General features: G+C 35.9%; 1 protein-coding gene across 1 annotated transcript in view; it reads right to left on the reverse strand.

Annotated features, from left to right (window-relative positions):
• The window catches only part of LOC125646724 (protein quiver-like), an 11,895-nt gene extending 5,762 nt beyond the window's left edge, over window positions 1-6,133 (reverse strand). Inside the window, exons 1-2 of the mRNA XM_048873236.2 lie at window positions 5,208-6,133; window positions 1,639-1,782 (exon numbers count right to left, since the gene is read on the reverse strand). Of these exons, the coding sequence (XP_048729193.1) occupies window positions 1,639-1,782; window positions 5,208-5,289 (226 nt within the window). The 5' untranslated portion in view covers window positions 5,290-6,133. The remainder of the gene's footprint in view (window positions 1-1,638; window positions 1,783-5,207) is intronic.
• Between the last annotated feature and the right edge of the window lie 10,909 nt (window positions 6,134-17,042).

Consider the following 17,042-nt stretch of genomic DNA (forward strand, 5'->3'; position numbering starts at 1 on the left):
GAAATATAATAGCCGACCGTTTGCCCATACAGCTACAAATTGGGTCAACGTAACGTCATGGCAGTTTCCGACACGGACTAAGCCTACATGTTTTTTGCTTACGAAAAAGGTGAGATGTAGGGGTATACTAGATCTATTTAGAAAAATATTTCAAGAATTTAGTTTAATGTTGACGGATTATATCAACTGCTTTGAATACACAGTCCAAGAAAACTGCACATACGTGGAAGAGGGTAGCTTGTCTGTGCATCAACCTGTTTACATGTTTATCGATATCGGAATGCAGACGATTGATTTATATTGAAAGGCAAATGTTCTTCTGCCATTTATGAATTTTTTTTGCAACATATATTGATTATTTTTCATGATTTTGAAATTAAATGATCAGTTATCGACTTCATTGTTGTATTTGCAAAACACGAATCGAAGTGCAAGCGAGATGTGTTTCAATTTTCATATAATCAGTTATTACGTATGAAGGTATATCGTAGAATAATGACCGCCGCACTCCTTTGATCATTGCAATGTACAGTAAAATACAAACGTTGTATACGATGTTAAATTTGAATTTGACACACAGTCATTTTCTTTTACTTCGTACTTTCAATTCTTTGATGAATTACATTGTAGAATAACTTACAAGTATTTTCGTGGTCGGGTAATTGTTCTCTATATGTGTGTATAAAGCGCGAAGTAATATGACTTTGGAGTGAAGTTTCTATCTTGCATACAGCTCAACGGTTACGATAATCATCATGATTACAGACACACAGAAATGACAAAATATTTTACAATGTTACCCGATACTTCAGAGGAGGGTGTATCTACATGTAATATATAAGTACTAGTTAATTGGAGTTCAAGCGAAGGGTTCTTTCCACCTGTCTCTTAGAACTGTTTGTTGATTCATTTCAATTAAACATCATAGTAGTGGTATTCTTACATAAATGAGCTATTCTTGGATTATATATTTCAAAACCCTCAATGAGGTGCAATGCGGCTGGATCAGGTTCAAACAAGAATAAACCTACATAGGCATTTGAAATTTATATATAGTAAATACTCGTACATCATCTAAGCCTTCAAGATAAACAACCATTATGCCCACGTGTCAATTTTAAATATTAGATGAGTGTAACAGAAGTGTAAATATTTCCACAGAGAATTTATCATAGCTAAGCTATAATTTCATATGAAGAGTATTTATGAAATGTCATAAATATCAAACGTCAACTATATTTAGACGGCTTTGTCAAATCAAAATTCAAAAGTTTATTAATAAATGATACCACATCAAAATTAACTCAAAGATTAAGTGATTGTTTGCCCAGACTTGTCAAAAGGACCGCCGCCATTTATAACACAGTATGCTATGGTGGCGAGGTTATAATATTTTCTCCTCTAATTGAATTTTTGTAGAAATTAATGTCAGATATATTTCATATTGACCGATTGCTGTTTATAGATGTTTTACTATTCATGGGTATAGAAAAAAAATTCAATATGAATGTGTGTCCGGTTTCCATTGGCGATGCTGACGAAAGTCAGGCGGTCATCATATTACCGATATTGAAGTGCACGAAAAGAGTGGATGCTGCTTAACTAATTATTTGTATATTACATTTGGATCGCACTCACCATCAATATATCTTGTCCATTTCACACAAACTCCGCTGAGACATTCCTCGTCCAGCAGATTATTTTTGGTTCTTTTGTCGATTGGATCGTTGCAAGTGTCGTTTTCTTCTATCCTTGATATGCACATATAGCATCTTATAGGAACTGCAACAAAAAAATGCATACATACAGCTGTAAGTTGCAACTTCTGAAACTTCGATGAGTTTTTGCAGAAAAAAAGTATAATCTTTTCTGTAAGGAGCCTGCATACGATACATTTACATAGATAGAATAGTTTTAATAAGTGTACTATCCATTAAAACTCAACAATAAATGGGTGTGCTTTACTGAAAAATTGACTAAATACAATGACAACGAAAAGATGACAAATGAAAATATATAGGGCAACGCTGAAACTCAAATAGTTTTCCCCAAAAGAAAGGTGTACTTTTTTGTGCTTCAGTGTCAGATCTACCTCTGGGTCTTCCGATGAAATATATTATTTTTTAAGTTTGACATCGAGTTACTTTCTATATTAATGATTCTTTTATTACAATATAACGTTAGTATCTAACGTTCGATGCAAAATAATTTTCTAGTTTATAAAAATGTCGTGCACATATTTCGAAGACTACGTTTTTTTTCTGATTAGCACATAAAGGGCCCTCAAATTAACAGGGCCAGTCTGTTTCATTTCCTGTGCTGATAAAATGAAACATATTTCATGTACATGTAATTCACACAGCATAAACTTAAGTTCTTCCAAGACTAAAGCAGTCTATTCTTAAATCAAAATCCATGGCAACAAAATGTTGACGCTATTACAATTTTCCAATAAGCTTTGATGACAACTGAATTAGAGAATTTCAAGTTACGCCCACATGCATTTAAAACCACCACATGGAAGATACCCAGAACACAGTTTTAATTTCGTAAACAAAAATTCACAACTATTAGAGCTATTTCTGTTCCTGTTTGCCCTCCCCCTTCTCAACTCTGCAGGTCTCTCATCTTTCTCCTACACATGTTTAATATGTCCTTCATAATGCACACCATTATCAACAAAAGGAAAAAGATATGATGATACATTTTATTAATACACGTGTTTTATCTTCATATATTTTGTTAAAAGTGTGAAACTTAGTGTCTTCGCCAGTTTTAATGTATGCCATGTAATTATTTTCGCTTTCTGATCGATAGTCAATTTCTCTATCATATGGCCTTAGCAGACACGTAATATCGTTTGTCAAAGACAGGAAAAGAAGTTGACTTCAGAAATGTTTATAAAGTTCTTAAAAAATTGCCAAAACTTAAATATGTTAAATCTTGGGGCGGAGATGGAACGGGGTGGGGGGGTGGGGGGGGGGGGGGGTGGGGGGTGATAAGCAGATACAAATAAAAAAAACTAACATTTTCTTTTCTAACCTTCGAAACCTTAAAAATAGTAATGGGGAACATTCCTCTATCACTACATATCAATTCATCTGTTCAAGCTTACATTCTTACAATGTATCATTCAATTATACTACAAAAAATAGTGGGAGGGGAGCAATCACCCAATATATCTTACTGTGCATGTAAAAATAACGGAAGATTAAGTTGTCAAAAAAGTTGGGGAGGGCCATCCCCTCCCCCTACCTCACCCCCTCTGAGTTTAGTCTAGAATTGCTATGCATTATCATTTCGCGATACAATCTGAGTGCAACTTTGTCGACTGAAATAACATGTGATTCAATTAGCATCACTTTTCCGGAAGAAAACTTAAATCCCCAAGGGCCATAGAGAGAAAATGTCGATGACCCCTTCATCAAAACATAGTTAATCTTCTGCAAAAATGACATCGGCAGTTAAGGAAAAGATCTTATTTTTGAAGACGCCGTGAAGAATCAATACTAGGCGTCAGTGGACTACCCGAATCCTCATCAATAACCCTCTTGTCAAAACTACTTGGTTGCAGATCTACGAAAGGTCAAACGGCACAAGTTTGGCTGTATTATTCCAATAGTGCGTTCCTCCTTGTAGATAATGAAATTTTCTTCAGCGGTCTTTGATCTTTAACAGTTTTCATTAATTATTAGAATTGTATGTATAATAGTGAGGATAATGCGCTTCTTTCATGCAATTTGTGGTTGTTATGATGCAAGTTTCTATATCCATAATTGATAAGATGCGATCGGTCTACCGAATCGACTATATTGACAGAAAAGAAATCCCTTGCGTGCAGAAAGGGGTAAACATCAGGACTGAAGCCTGAGAGGGAAGTATGGGACTATTTGACTCGGTTTACAGTACTAATTTTGCCCATTTATGTAGCTTGGGCCAGATCAATGGATAACAAATAGTGAATAATGATTTAATTCTACACCTGTTCCAATGGCGTTTGTTCTTTCAGAATAGTGTAAAGACTATACAAACACGCAAGTTGAGAAGAATGGCGTTACACGTTTCGTGTTACATTATATCATCATTGGGTTCAATAAGTCGTTTGTAAGGTAAATGAACCAGGTCTTAGTCAATACCACCAGCGTTTTCTATAACGGATATTGTATACAATATCACTACAAGTGTTAAAGCTACTCACACTTTGATTGAGACACAATCATGGCACGAGCATACTTTTTCGAATGGACAAATATATGTCAGAAAGTTTCTTTGCTGCAGCATTGGTAAGTTGGGTATCGAACAATGAAACTAAAATTAATGCAACACAGTGAGATCTCCCGTAAAACATTCCAGCACAAGATGCGGGAAAAAAAACGTTTATGATCAATCCCTGTAGAGCCCCGGAGTATTCATTTCGAATACTATTAAGTAATTTATGGCGAGAATAAGTAGGATAACCCAATTAACGGAGAGATGAGTCTGCTCATCTTTACCCACTAACGTTCATTTGCTGACATACCTCAGGCGAACTAAAAATACTATCATCGAGATCGATAGTTTGGCCTGTAATATGGTATCTAAAACAGATGCCTAGTGTCTACATGTTAATTCAGGCGGGAAACGAAAACGACTGCCCTGTAACAACTCCAAATCAATTTGCATATTATATACACATCAGTGAGAAGTAAGATGTATTTGGGCAGTATTTTCGTGGATCCTAATTCAATTGCTCGGTGGGGAAAATGGGAAAAAGCGTTCTAGCATTCAATGATTCCAAAGTGCATGCAGATTAGGCGATCTTATAATTGTGGTTTGTAGAAGGAGAAAATAAATATATTCCTTTCTGATGAATCACATTTTTAAAAGGACTTTCGAATATACTTCACCTAAGCCGGGCCGCGTGGCATGTACAACGAAAAATATCTCCATTCTATTCCCAGAGCATCACATACTTAAAACATGTATACGAGGCGACCCGCTAGTGGTTTACTCAATGTTTATTAACACTGCACTGCACATATGAAAGTGGTTATGTAACCACGATAGTCGGCATAATAGAAGTGCTGTAATAAATAGTGCACCATTATGTTTCCCCAGCATTTGAAGTTTTCCACGAGGTATGCCTGGACAGAAATGACATCACGTTTAATCCGTAAATACGATTCTTCAAACTTAATTACACAAAATGCATTTTAATGTTCACATACCTGTCAAATCAGCCTGACCAAACACAGACACACAGCACGAAAGAATCAATAGTAAGGCAAGAATAAGGAAATTTGACGGCATATCAGCAAAACTCCCATTAGTGTGTCCACCTCTCTTTTTTTACATTATGTTTTGGCCATAGTACACAGTGATTATTCCAATCCCAGCACCTACATGCAGCACGCCTGCCCAGCCACACTAGCTGAGGATGCGCTGTTATTTGATACCGAGTTCGGCGCACGCGAGATCGTGGGTTGCTGATAATGAGCGCATGAAATATATCTCCGGTGTTATAAAAAAAATTGCGTTCGATTGATTCTAAGGATTTCCTTAGACTTAAGTTTCTATTCTTCACTACACTGCTGAACCCCTCAGCTTGGCTGGGTTGTGCTCTCTCGTGGCCTGGTTTTATACAGCAATGTTTTCATTCCTTCTCCGCGAGGACATGGTGTTGTTAAATATTAAGTTTTTCACACTTGATTGCCGTCAGAGTGTCTCAAAGATTTTGGCAAGTACACGTTTATAAAGTTATTGTGTATTCGACCTTTTGTAATCTCTCGATACAAATACCCTTACTCAGGATAAATTAAATGTGTTGTGGATTTTCATAAAATGATTACGTTCCAACTCAGTGCTTCGCTTTGATGTGAACCGAGTTAATCATCCGTTGAGTTGATACCTTTTGCAAGTTGAGGTTCCTTCACTTAAAACTAATATTTAACTGCTTCACTGCCAAGAACGAATCTAGAACTCGAAATTTCACCATAGATTAAACACGGTACACGTTCTCTACCTCGAATAACATCGTCATGAATGGCCAAATTGTCCACAGTGCAGGTAGCCTTTCTAACGTCACAGCAGACGAACAATACATTTTTCTCTCCCATGTACACATGTATGCCGATCTTTAACGTGTGAAATATTGATCCTACCCACCCAAGCGAGATATACATGGATCAAATGTCATATAATTTACGCTGAACTCCCTATCGGCAATTCGTCTGTCGTAACACAATAGGTATTTAGTAAACAGGATATCCTATTTTTTAGAATATCATTTTACCTTCAAAAATTAGCGTGTCTATACGATTTTATGGAAAACTTGCAATAGTACAATACAGTTCATTTCACTTCTTTTTTTTTGCGCGCGCGTGTCTTCATACAATAATTTGTGTTTCATTCTTTGAAGTTTCATAAGTTAGTTATATAATAGTGAGTTGTAGCAACAGTGCCGATTGGTTGATGCCATGCTATTTCACAAAAGACCGGTGTTGTTCGTCGTGCCATCATATAAATGTCACGCCTGTAACAGTTGATATAGACAAGCACTCTCTACATCACTTTACATATATTTAACACACGAGAATTTCAGTGTATGGTCAATATGTGGCTCAAAGGACAGGTAATATCTTCATCAGACACAGAAGTGCATGTACCTGTGATTTTAACCTCAGACTCCATCCTCCTTCATTACCTAGCTCTTCGGTGCCTTCAGGAGATAACTATATACAATGCATATAGACCTACACAAAGAAGCGAGTAGTCCGTAATATTAATTGTATAAAAATAACTTCAAAGGCAGACTCCACGAAATACGTTGCACCGTCCTCGGTCAGTCCGGATTCTGTGTTCTCGATCGATGCTGTATCTGCAGGCTTGCCCTTGATATATATTGTATTATTGACCTACTCTTAAATATCTTCAAAGTTTGTCAACCCTTCGTATATTTGTATGTAACATATATAGTATTGTCCTCGATCAGTACCAATACTGTGTCTTCGGTCGATATTACATTTCCAGGTCCGTCCTTGATGACAATAAAAAATATTTCATTCTACAATTGATGATTATTGATAATGAATATGGTTTAATGAGATCATTGTTGCAATATGTAACAGCAGGTACAACGCTAGATAAACAATTGCTGTGTTATTTCCGCAAAATGGGGGTGGGTTTGGTTTTATCTTTCTTTCTTTCTTTCTCTCTCTCTTTCTTTTCTTGTTAGAAAACCTGTACACAGTGTATTAAAGGATTTTATATTTGGATAATATCACGTGTTTAAATGATATAAAACTTGAAAATTTAAAATGCCTGTAAACTAAACAAGGTTTACACACATTTGAATACAATGTATTCTAAATCGGATTACTAACGACGCCTTACTGGTTCAGTTTTGTATATTTTGCTGACCTGTTTATGATATTGTATCTTTCATCTTATTCAGGTGAAAGAGAAGTTTTTTGCCATAGATATGATACAAAAACGTATATTTATTCATGAAGAAATATACAAGGTCGTAAAAAGTTCAGTACTGGAGATTCAAAGAAAGGTAACTCTAAACTGACTACTACGTGTGTAGCAGTGGAGCCTATTTACCGTAGAGGGTTGTCTTTCTTGAAACGCCAACACTTTACGACGGAATGGATTTCGTTTTCATTACGAAGCATTTAACATTTTTACCCCGATAGTGCAAATAACAAAAACATTTCTTCCTTGTATTTATTGTTGGAATCCCCCACCCCTCAAGACATTGCTAGAAATATCTCAAAGGACCTCCCCACTTTAGCTGTAGCTTGTGGTCCCTTATAACATATACCGCCCCTCTTTTCAAAGAAAAAATGATTCTATATATGATACTTTTTGGTAAATATTAAACACTGATGCATCTCCATTAAGTGCACAGTCCTTTTCCCCTGGAATATTGGAAGATAAGGGTAGAAAAACTAACTTAAAGTTTTAAATGGTCGCCCTTAGCCTGAAAACTACAGAATTATACAGGTAAATGAGGTAGAAAGAAAACGTATAGATTTTGCAAGTTTTTATTGTATCTATTTTTATGAATTTCATCACCAGCACAAGATTGTCAGTCTTGCCTTTTGGATATAATTTTCTTTATTACAAAAATGACTTGTAATAAAAAAGAGAAATATGGACAAACATTTAACAAAAACAGGCAAACCTGATTTCAAAAGACGGCATAACTCTTAATGTTAACAAACTTTTTAGTAAAAGAATGTCAAGCTCCTCAATTAAGGTATTAATGATTATCTTGGGGCATTGTAAATTGCATAATTCAAACGCTCATGTTTTGCTAAGTCATCAGGGGCCGTATGTCACAGCTAAAGTTGGGAGGTCCTTTTTATACTTTATTGATGTGGATTGGCATACCATAAAACCTGGCCTGGCCCCATTGGCCTTGCCTCAAAGTTGGCCTGGCCCCAATTTTGGCCTCTAATTTGGCTCCAACCCAAATTTTGGCATGGCCTCAACTTTGGCCTCTGAATTTTTTTGGCCTCGACCAAAACTAATTGTCATTATTTGATTAATTCATTCCAATCATTTCATTGATTTGTTACTGGTTTTAATTTTTCAAAGTCACAGCAGATAATTGATATGTTTTTGTTGTTTTGTAAATGTGCACATTGAAATAATCATGAACTACCACCAATCTGATTGATTTTATTGAATACATATCGATCAATTTATGGATAAAATCATTTTCCCCTTCCTAACTTATGTACTAATACACACGAAAAAAGTATTCAATACTAATGGACTGATTGGTATATTGATTTTTTCCGAATTATGATTGATTTATTATTGGTTTTGATTATTCAAAATTGTTGAACATAAATGATATGTTTCTGTTGTTTTGTAAATGTGAACACCGAAAACACCCCTTTTACTAATAATCCACTTCACTTATTAAAACAAATTCACACTACCATAATGATGAATCATCACATTCCACACACTGCCTTGTAGTGTACTGCCTTCACTCTCATTGAAAGAAAACAGTGAGTTTGATATCTGAATATACAAATACTCCCATAAATCATACAGATTGAAACTACAACTTTAATAAATAGAGGATGTTCATATATATTGATGACTTTCTATTCAGTACGTATAACACTATAATGGGATATCAGATTATTTACAACATAATTCAATACAGGTTTGAAATGTCACACATGCTTTGTACACAACCTCTATTTTCAATAATAATCAGAATGAAAGATGATTTTGATAACAGTCTAATAACGTAAAGAAGTAGAGCACAAATATCAAAACTGCACGCTGTGACTTTGTTGAGGGTCACAGGGTCAATTAATGAATTTAAAAAAGAAGTTTTGGTTGAGGCCAAAAATATTTTTAGAACCTTTAAGGCCAGGCCATAATTTGGGTTGGAACCAAATTAGAGGCCATAATTGAGGCCAGGCCAGATTTTATAGTACGCCTTGTGGATTATGTCAAATGAAGATAATCTATTATTAACTAAGATTTTGAAATAGAAAATAATGCGCTGTGTAATCTAAATAAATAAATAAACGTAAAACAATAATAGTTTGATTGCTTCATAAGTTCTATGCATGTCAAAAATTAATTTTTGCGTGTAAGGTTACATATTATCAAATATTATTATTATTTAAAAATGTGATATAAATTTTATATTTCATTGCCACCTATAGATAGTGATAATCTCCAACTGCTACAAACTTCTGCGTAAATCTTTTTTTTTTAAGCTAACATGAGCTGAAAGCTCAAAAGAGCTTTCCTGATCACTTTTTTTGTCGGCGTCCGTCTCTGTCCACCTGTCTGTCCGTCCGTAAACTTTGAACATTTTCGATTTCAAGAACCACAGGGCTAATTTTAGCTAAACTTTTCACAAAGCATGCTTGAGTAAAGAGGATTCAAGTTTATTCAAATGAAGTCAAGAACCACTGGACTAATTTCAAACACATTTGAAACAAATCATCCTTGAATGAATGGGATTCAAGTGAGTTCAAATGAAGGGCCATTCTCTCTCCAAAGGGGAAATAATCAAGAAAATGCAAACATAGGAAGGGGTAATTTAAAATTCTTCTAAAAAACCACTGGTCTAGAAAATTTGAAACTTACATGAAAGCTTCCTGACATAGTGTAGATTCAAGTTTGTTCAAGTCATGACCCTTAGGGTAGTCTGGGGTCACCATAGGGGATCAAATATTTACATGGAGATACAATGTATATAGTAGAGTCTTTAAACGTATTCTTCTAAAGAAAACCGGACCATGATTACTCGTATTAATGCGAAAGCATTCGCAGATAGTGCAGATTCAAGTTTCAGTTGTTTGTTCAGATTATGGTCCCAGGGGTTGGGTGAGGCCACAATTGGGGATAAAAGTTTTACCTGGGATATATAGGAAAAATCTTTTAAAATCTTCTTCTCAAAAACAGCAAGGCCAAGATTAGTCATATTGATATGCAAACATTCCCAAGTAGAGTATATTGAAGTTTGTTCTAATCATGACCCCGCGGTTAGGATGGGGCCACAATAGGGGATTAAAGGTTTAGATGGAAATGTATGGGGAAACGCCTTTAAAAATCTTCTCAATAGCAGCGGGGTCATAATAGGTCATATTGATATGAAAGCATCTTTAGATAGTGCGAATTTAAGTTTGTTTAATTCAGGGGCCCCCAGAGGGTAGGATGGGGCCACAATACATATTTGTGAGATCATTTGAAGTCTGATATGGGAATATACAGGAAATTAAAACACTCTTTTCAAGATTAGTAATAATTGCAAAACGCACGTGCATTTTGCAATATCATTATTAAAGTTCTTCTATGGAACACAAACATTTCATGCAAAAATGGTGATACTGAAAAATTTGATGCCCTTTGCAACACACGGAACCAAATATTTTCATCTCTCTCTCTCTCTCTCTCTCTCTCTCTCTCTCTCTCTCTCTCTCTCTCTCTCTCTCTCTCTCTCTCTCTCTCTCTCTCTCTCTCTCTGAAATAACTAGAATATTCTGTAATTCTATATCATATTATAAAGATATATATATATATTCTGGATTGAGAATTTTGATGAGTATGTCAGAGTTACTGCTCTTTGTTTAGTACATCATCCATGTATGAGTTATCTCTCTTGTCTGTTGCCGCCAAATCTCATGTGAAAGAGTGCTTTCTTGTTGGAATTTTCCTTCTGTAGGCCACCCACGGTGTAAGTTGAATGTATATTTAAAGTATCTATACCTTTCTTCAGCTGCACATATTAGAATTTTGTCATTCTGATGCATATATCTCATGTGTTTACTTGTATCACATTGTAAATGTATGGAAACCCATAGTGACATTGTCCTGTCGCTTTATATTTGAGCAGACACAACTCATCTAATTTACATAGTAATGACTTTATAGGTCTAGTTAATGACAGTATTGTTTGACAAGGTTTAATCTTTTGTTTGGTAAATTTCATACACTTCTTAGGTGAAATCATGTTCCAATGTTAAATCTATGGAAAGCAGTTCCTGTAATAATTATCTATAATGTATCTTATTTTTTCTTGTAGCTTTTTACTACACTCAGACATTCACATTTATCTCTCAGCCATTTGGAGAGTTGCAATAAATGAATTAAGGCGGTTATACTATCCGTTTTTGTCCTTTGTTCCATTGGAAGGCGGAATAATATACTATGAAATACATGTACTACAGAATGTTTGTTGAAAAATAAGAAAACATTAGAAAAAAGAAGATTAATAATAATCAATAAATCAAACAGAAATCCAACATACAATAACTTTTAGGGGGCGGAACTTAGCTGTACTACAATTTTCAAACCACGAACATAGAAAAACAACAATTTTGTAACATTTATTCGATGATGAAAACATAAGAAATGTAACATATACGAGGGATGTTCGATATGTAATGTGTATTGTACGATATCTCAAACACATTCGACTCAAATAGTGAAATGAACATTACATCCCTTCATTGTATCCTCCGCGTTTTGAAATACAAAATTTCAATCGCTGAATCCATCTCTAAAATGCATCACGGTACGCTGATTTAGGTAGACTTCTGAGGCACTAACTGATGGCTGAGCCAAGGGCTTGTCGGGACTTGTAACGACGACCAGATAAGAACTTGTTAAGTTTTGGAAAAAGGAAAAAGTCACATGGGGCTAGATCTGGAGAGTATGGTGGGTGTGGCAAGACGGTAACTTCCTCCGACTTCAAAAATTGCTTCACAAGCTCAGATGTATGTGATGGAGCATTATCATGAAGTAGACGAACATACCTAAATCCTGACACAGGGCGTCGTTTATGATGATTTTTCTTGAGCTTGTTTAGTATAACATCTCGGTAATACCGACCTATAACACCTTAGCCCTTCGGCACCGGAATTTGTACGGCTATACCATCACATGAGAAGAATATGCAATAAAAAACCTTCTTTGTGCTTATCGTTCTTTTGGCAACTATAGACCTTCTACCCACAGGCACTCGACGTTTTAAATATCTATAATGAAAAAAAATGTCTTCCTTTAAACATAATATTCATGTGGTGTTTATATCTCTCAACTGATTCGATACGCAAGAGCTTTTTCTGTGTGTAGTCAGTTTTTAAATCGAGGCAGGCTACTGACAAACAAGTTGATGGTGCAGGGGTTTCAACAGTTTCGTTTAAAATCAGCATTTCGCAAATTCTATGGTCGTTATAACGATCTAGTTTGCCAATACCTTTCATTGGGTCAAATGCTGTCTGACGTGTTTCATACCGATTGTTAAGCCGTTCTTTGCACACTGATTTTGATTACGGATAACTCCGTTGACCTGATCAAGATATAGGGCTCACGGCGGGTGTGACCGGTCGTCAGGGGATGCTTAATTACTCCTCATAGGCACCTGATCCCACCTCTGGTATATCCAGGGGTCCATGTTTGCCCAGCTCTGTATTTTGTATTGCTTACAGGAGTTATGAGATTGATCACTGTTTTGGCAAACTAGATCGTTATAACGAAAATAGAATTTGCGAAATGTTGACTTTAAACGTGACTGTTGAAACTCTTGTATAGAATTCATTGTATATAGATAGCTGTGACAGTCTCGTCGCTGTACGACTTGACTGTCACGCCCCTCGTCGTTGTACGACTTGACTGTCACGCCCCTCTGTACAATAAATTCCATACAAACGAATGAAAGTACTGTAAATATAACACATTGCACATTTTGACTAGTGTTCAAGACTTATAGGACCAATTTACACCAAACTTGTCACAAAGCATCTCTAGGTGAATGGGAATCAAGTTTCTACAAAATGAAGGATCACATCTTCTTCCTAGGAGATCTTTAAGAAATATAAAAATAGGGTGGTGAGTTATGTGCAACTTTTTACATAAGAAATATTTTCAAGAACTACTGGTTCAGAAAAAAACATAATTTGCTTTAAAGCTTTCATATATGCATACATGTAATGAGGTTTCATATTCCTTTTAACCATGATCCCCGGGGCCACAGTTTTACATGAAAATATAAGGGGCATTGTCTAAAATCTTTTCTCTCAAGAACCACATTGGTAAGGTTTATCAAATCATTATGCAAGCATCGTCATATACATGTGTAGTCATGACTCCAAGGGTATTGGCAGTGCCACAAATCAATATAATGGATATGATTATATGCAGGGGTCAGATTCTTTGGGGTGGTGGTAAAATTTTGTGTGTCCTTTTTGGACTATTTCCCTTTACCATCGTCTAAATATGGAAATCATTCTAAAAATCTGGAGACAAGCCAAGGTCAGGTGGTTATTAGTTGTTACACATTTGAATAACTTAGAGGTCCGGGATATCTATTTTTACAAGAAATAGGTACAAAAACATTTTAAAAGAACATTAACAAAATAAATAAATAGATAAACAAAGTATGTGCCCCCCCCAAAAAAAACAAAACAATCCCAATGAATAAGCGACCTCAGAAGTCAAATCAATATCAGACATTCCAGTACTGATCGCAAACATCACACAAAAAATGGCAAAACCCTCTAAGTGTTTGTTTCTGCAATGTTTGCGACCTTAATATTTCATTTAAACCAAACAATGACAGGGCTTTATTTTCTTAATGAAAAGTTTGTGATTGTAATTTTTGCGGAGTGTTCCTATCCACAAACAATGGACAACCACAGAAAACACCCATTATACGGTATTTACATATACAAATAATGGACAACCACAGAAACACCCGTTATACGGTATTTACATATACAAACAATGGACAACCACAAAATCATCCGTTATACGGTATTTACATGTACAAATAATGGACAACCACAGAAACACCCGTTATACGGTATTTACATGTACAATTGACAACCACAGAAAACATCCGTTATACGGTATTTACATGTACAAACAATGGACAACCACAGAACACATACAAACAATGGACAACCACAGAAACACCCTTTATACGGTATTTACATGTGCAAACAATGGGCAACCACAGAAAACATCCGTTATACGGTATTTACATGTACAAACAATGGACAACCACAGAAAACATCCGTTACACGGTATTTACATGTACAAACAATGGACAACCACAGAAAACATCTGTTACACGGTATTTACATGTACAAACAATGGACAACCACAGAACACATACAAACAATGGACAACCACAGAAACACCCTTTATACGGTATTTACATGTGCAAACGATGGACAACCACAGAAAACATGCGTTATACGGTATTTACATGTACAAACAATGGACAACCACAGAAAACATCCGTTATACGGTATTTACATGTACAAACAATGGACAACCACAGAAAATATACGGTATTTACATGTACAAACAATGGACAACCACAGAACACATGCGTTATACGGTATTTATATGAACAAACAATGAACAACCACAGAGAACATCCGTTATACGGTATTTACATGTACAAGCAAAGGACAACCACAGAAACACCCTTTATACGGTATTTACATATACAAACAATGGACAACCACAGAAAACATCCGTTATACGGTGTTTACATGTACAAACAATGGGCAACCACAGAAAACATCCGTTATACGGTATTTACATGTACAAACAATGGACAACCACAGAAAACAAGCGTTATACGGTATTTATATTTATTATATACCCATCAATGTATCGTTCGTTGATACTGTGGATTTCACAGCGTATGATCCGGTTTTCCGGATCACCACACTGTGGTTTTCTGATTCCGTATCAGTATCCTCTGAAACTGATGCCGTCACAATGACGTCACAATGCATCAACGCAACGTTATTTGTGGAAAATGTTGACCGCGTCACAAACAAAACTGGGTACACAAAACATAATTTCATGGTATGTCTGTTTTTGATAATTTGGATTACATTTATTATCTTGTAAATGTGGATTTAAAATGCAGAAGGGGGTATATAATAAATTTATCATTACTACATTAACTTGATCCGAAGAGTTGGATCACGTCTCGTTGACAGGAGCGGATCATCAGATCAAACTCGACGCTTCGCGTCTCGTGTGATCTGATGATCCGCGCCTGTCAAATCGACGTGATCCGACTCTTCGGATCAAGTTACTGTAGTAATAATATATATTTATTATATACCCATCAATGTATCGTTCTCTGATACTGTGGATTTCACAGCGTGTGATCCGGTTTTCCGGATCACACACTGTGGTTTTCTGATTCCGTATCAGTATCCTCTGAAACTGATGCCGTCACAATGACGTCACAATGCATCAACGCAACTTTTCTTGTGGAAAATATTGACCGCGTCACAAACAAAACTGCGTACACAAAACATAATTTCACTGTATGTCTGTATTCTTGATAATTTGGATTGCATTTAGTATTCTATAAATGTGGATTTAAAATGCAAAGGGGGGTATATAATAAATTTATCATTACTGCAGTAACTTGATCCGAAGAGTTGGATCACGTCTCGTTGACAGGCGCGGATCATCAGATCAAACTCGACTCTTCGCGTCTCGTGTGATCTGATGATCCGCGCCTGTCACCTCGACGTGATCCGACTCTTCGGATCAAGTTACTGTAGTAATAATATATATTTATTATATACCCATCAATGTATTGTTCTTTGATAATGTGGATTTCACAGCGTGTGATCCGGTTTTCCGGATCACCACACTGTGGTTTTCTGATTCCGTATCAGTATCCTCTGAAATTGATGACGTCACAATGACGTCACAATGCATACACGCAACGTTATTTGTGGAAAATATTGACCTCGTCACAAACGAACCTGCGTATACAAAACATAATTTCATGGTATGTCTCTGTTTTTTATAATTTGGATTACATTAATTATCTTATAAATGTGGATTTAAAATGCACAAGGGGGTATATAATAAATTTATCATTACTACAGTTGGATCACGTCTCGTTGACAGGCGCGGATCATCAGATCAAACTCGACGCTTCGCGTTTCGTGTGATCTGATGATCCGCACCTGTCAAATCGACGTGATCCGACTCTTCGGATCAATTTACTGTAGTAATAATATATATGTACAAACGATGGACAACCACAGAAAATATCCGTTATACGGTATTTACATGTACAAACGATGGACAACCACAGAAAACATCCGTTATACGGTATTTATGTGTACAAACGATGGACAACCATAGAAAACATCCGTTATACGGTATTTATATGAACAAACAATGAACAACCACAGAGAACATCCGTTATACGGTATTTACATGTACAAACAATGGACAACCACAGAAAACATCCGTTATACGGTATTTACATGTACAAACAATGGACAACCACAGAACGCATACAAACAATGGACAACCACAGAAAACATGCGTTATACGGTATTTATATATACAAGCAAAGGACAACCACAGAAACACCCTTTATACGGTATTTACATGTACAAACAATGGACAACCACAGAAAACATCCGTTATACGGTGTTTACATGTACAAACAATGGGCAACCACAGAAAACATCCGTTATACGGTATTTACATGTTCAAACAATGGACAACCACAGAAA

This window comes from Ostrea edulis, chromosome 6 (assembly GCF_947568905.1).
Source record: "Ostrea edulis chromosome 6, xbOstEdul1.1, whole genome shotgun sequence".
In the NCBI taxonomy this organism is placed as follows: Eukaryota; Metazoa; Mollusca; class Bivalvia; order Ostreida; family Ostreidae; genus Ostrea; species Ostrea edulis.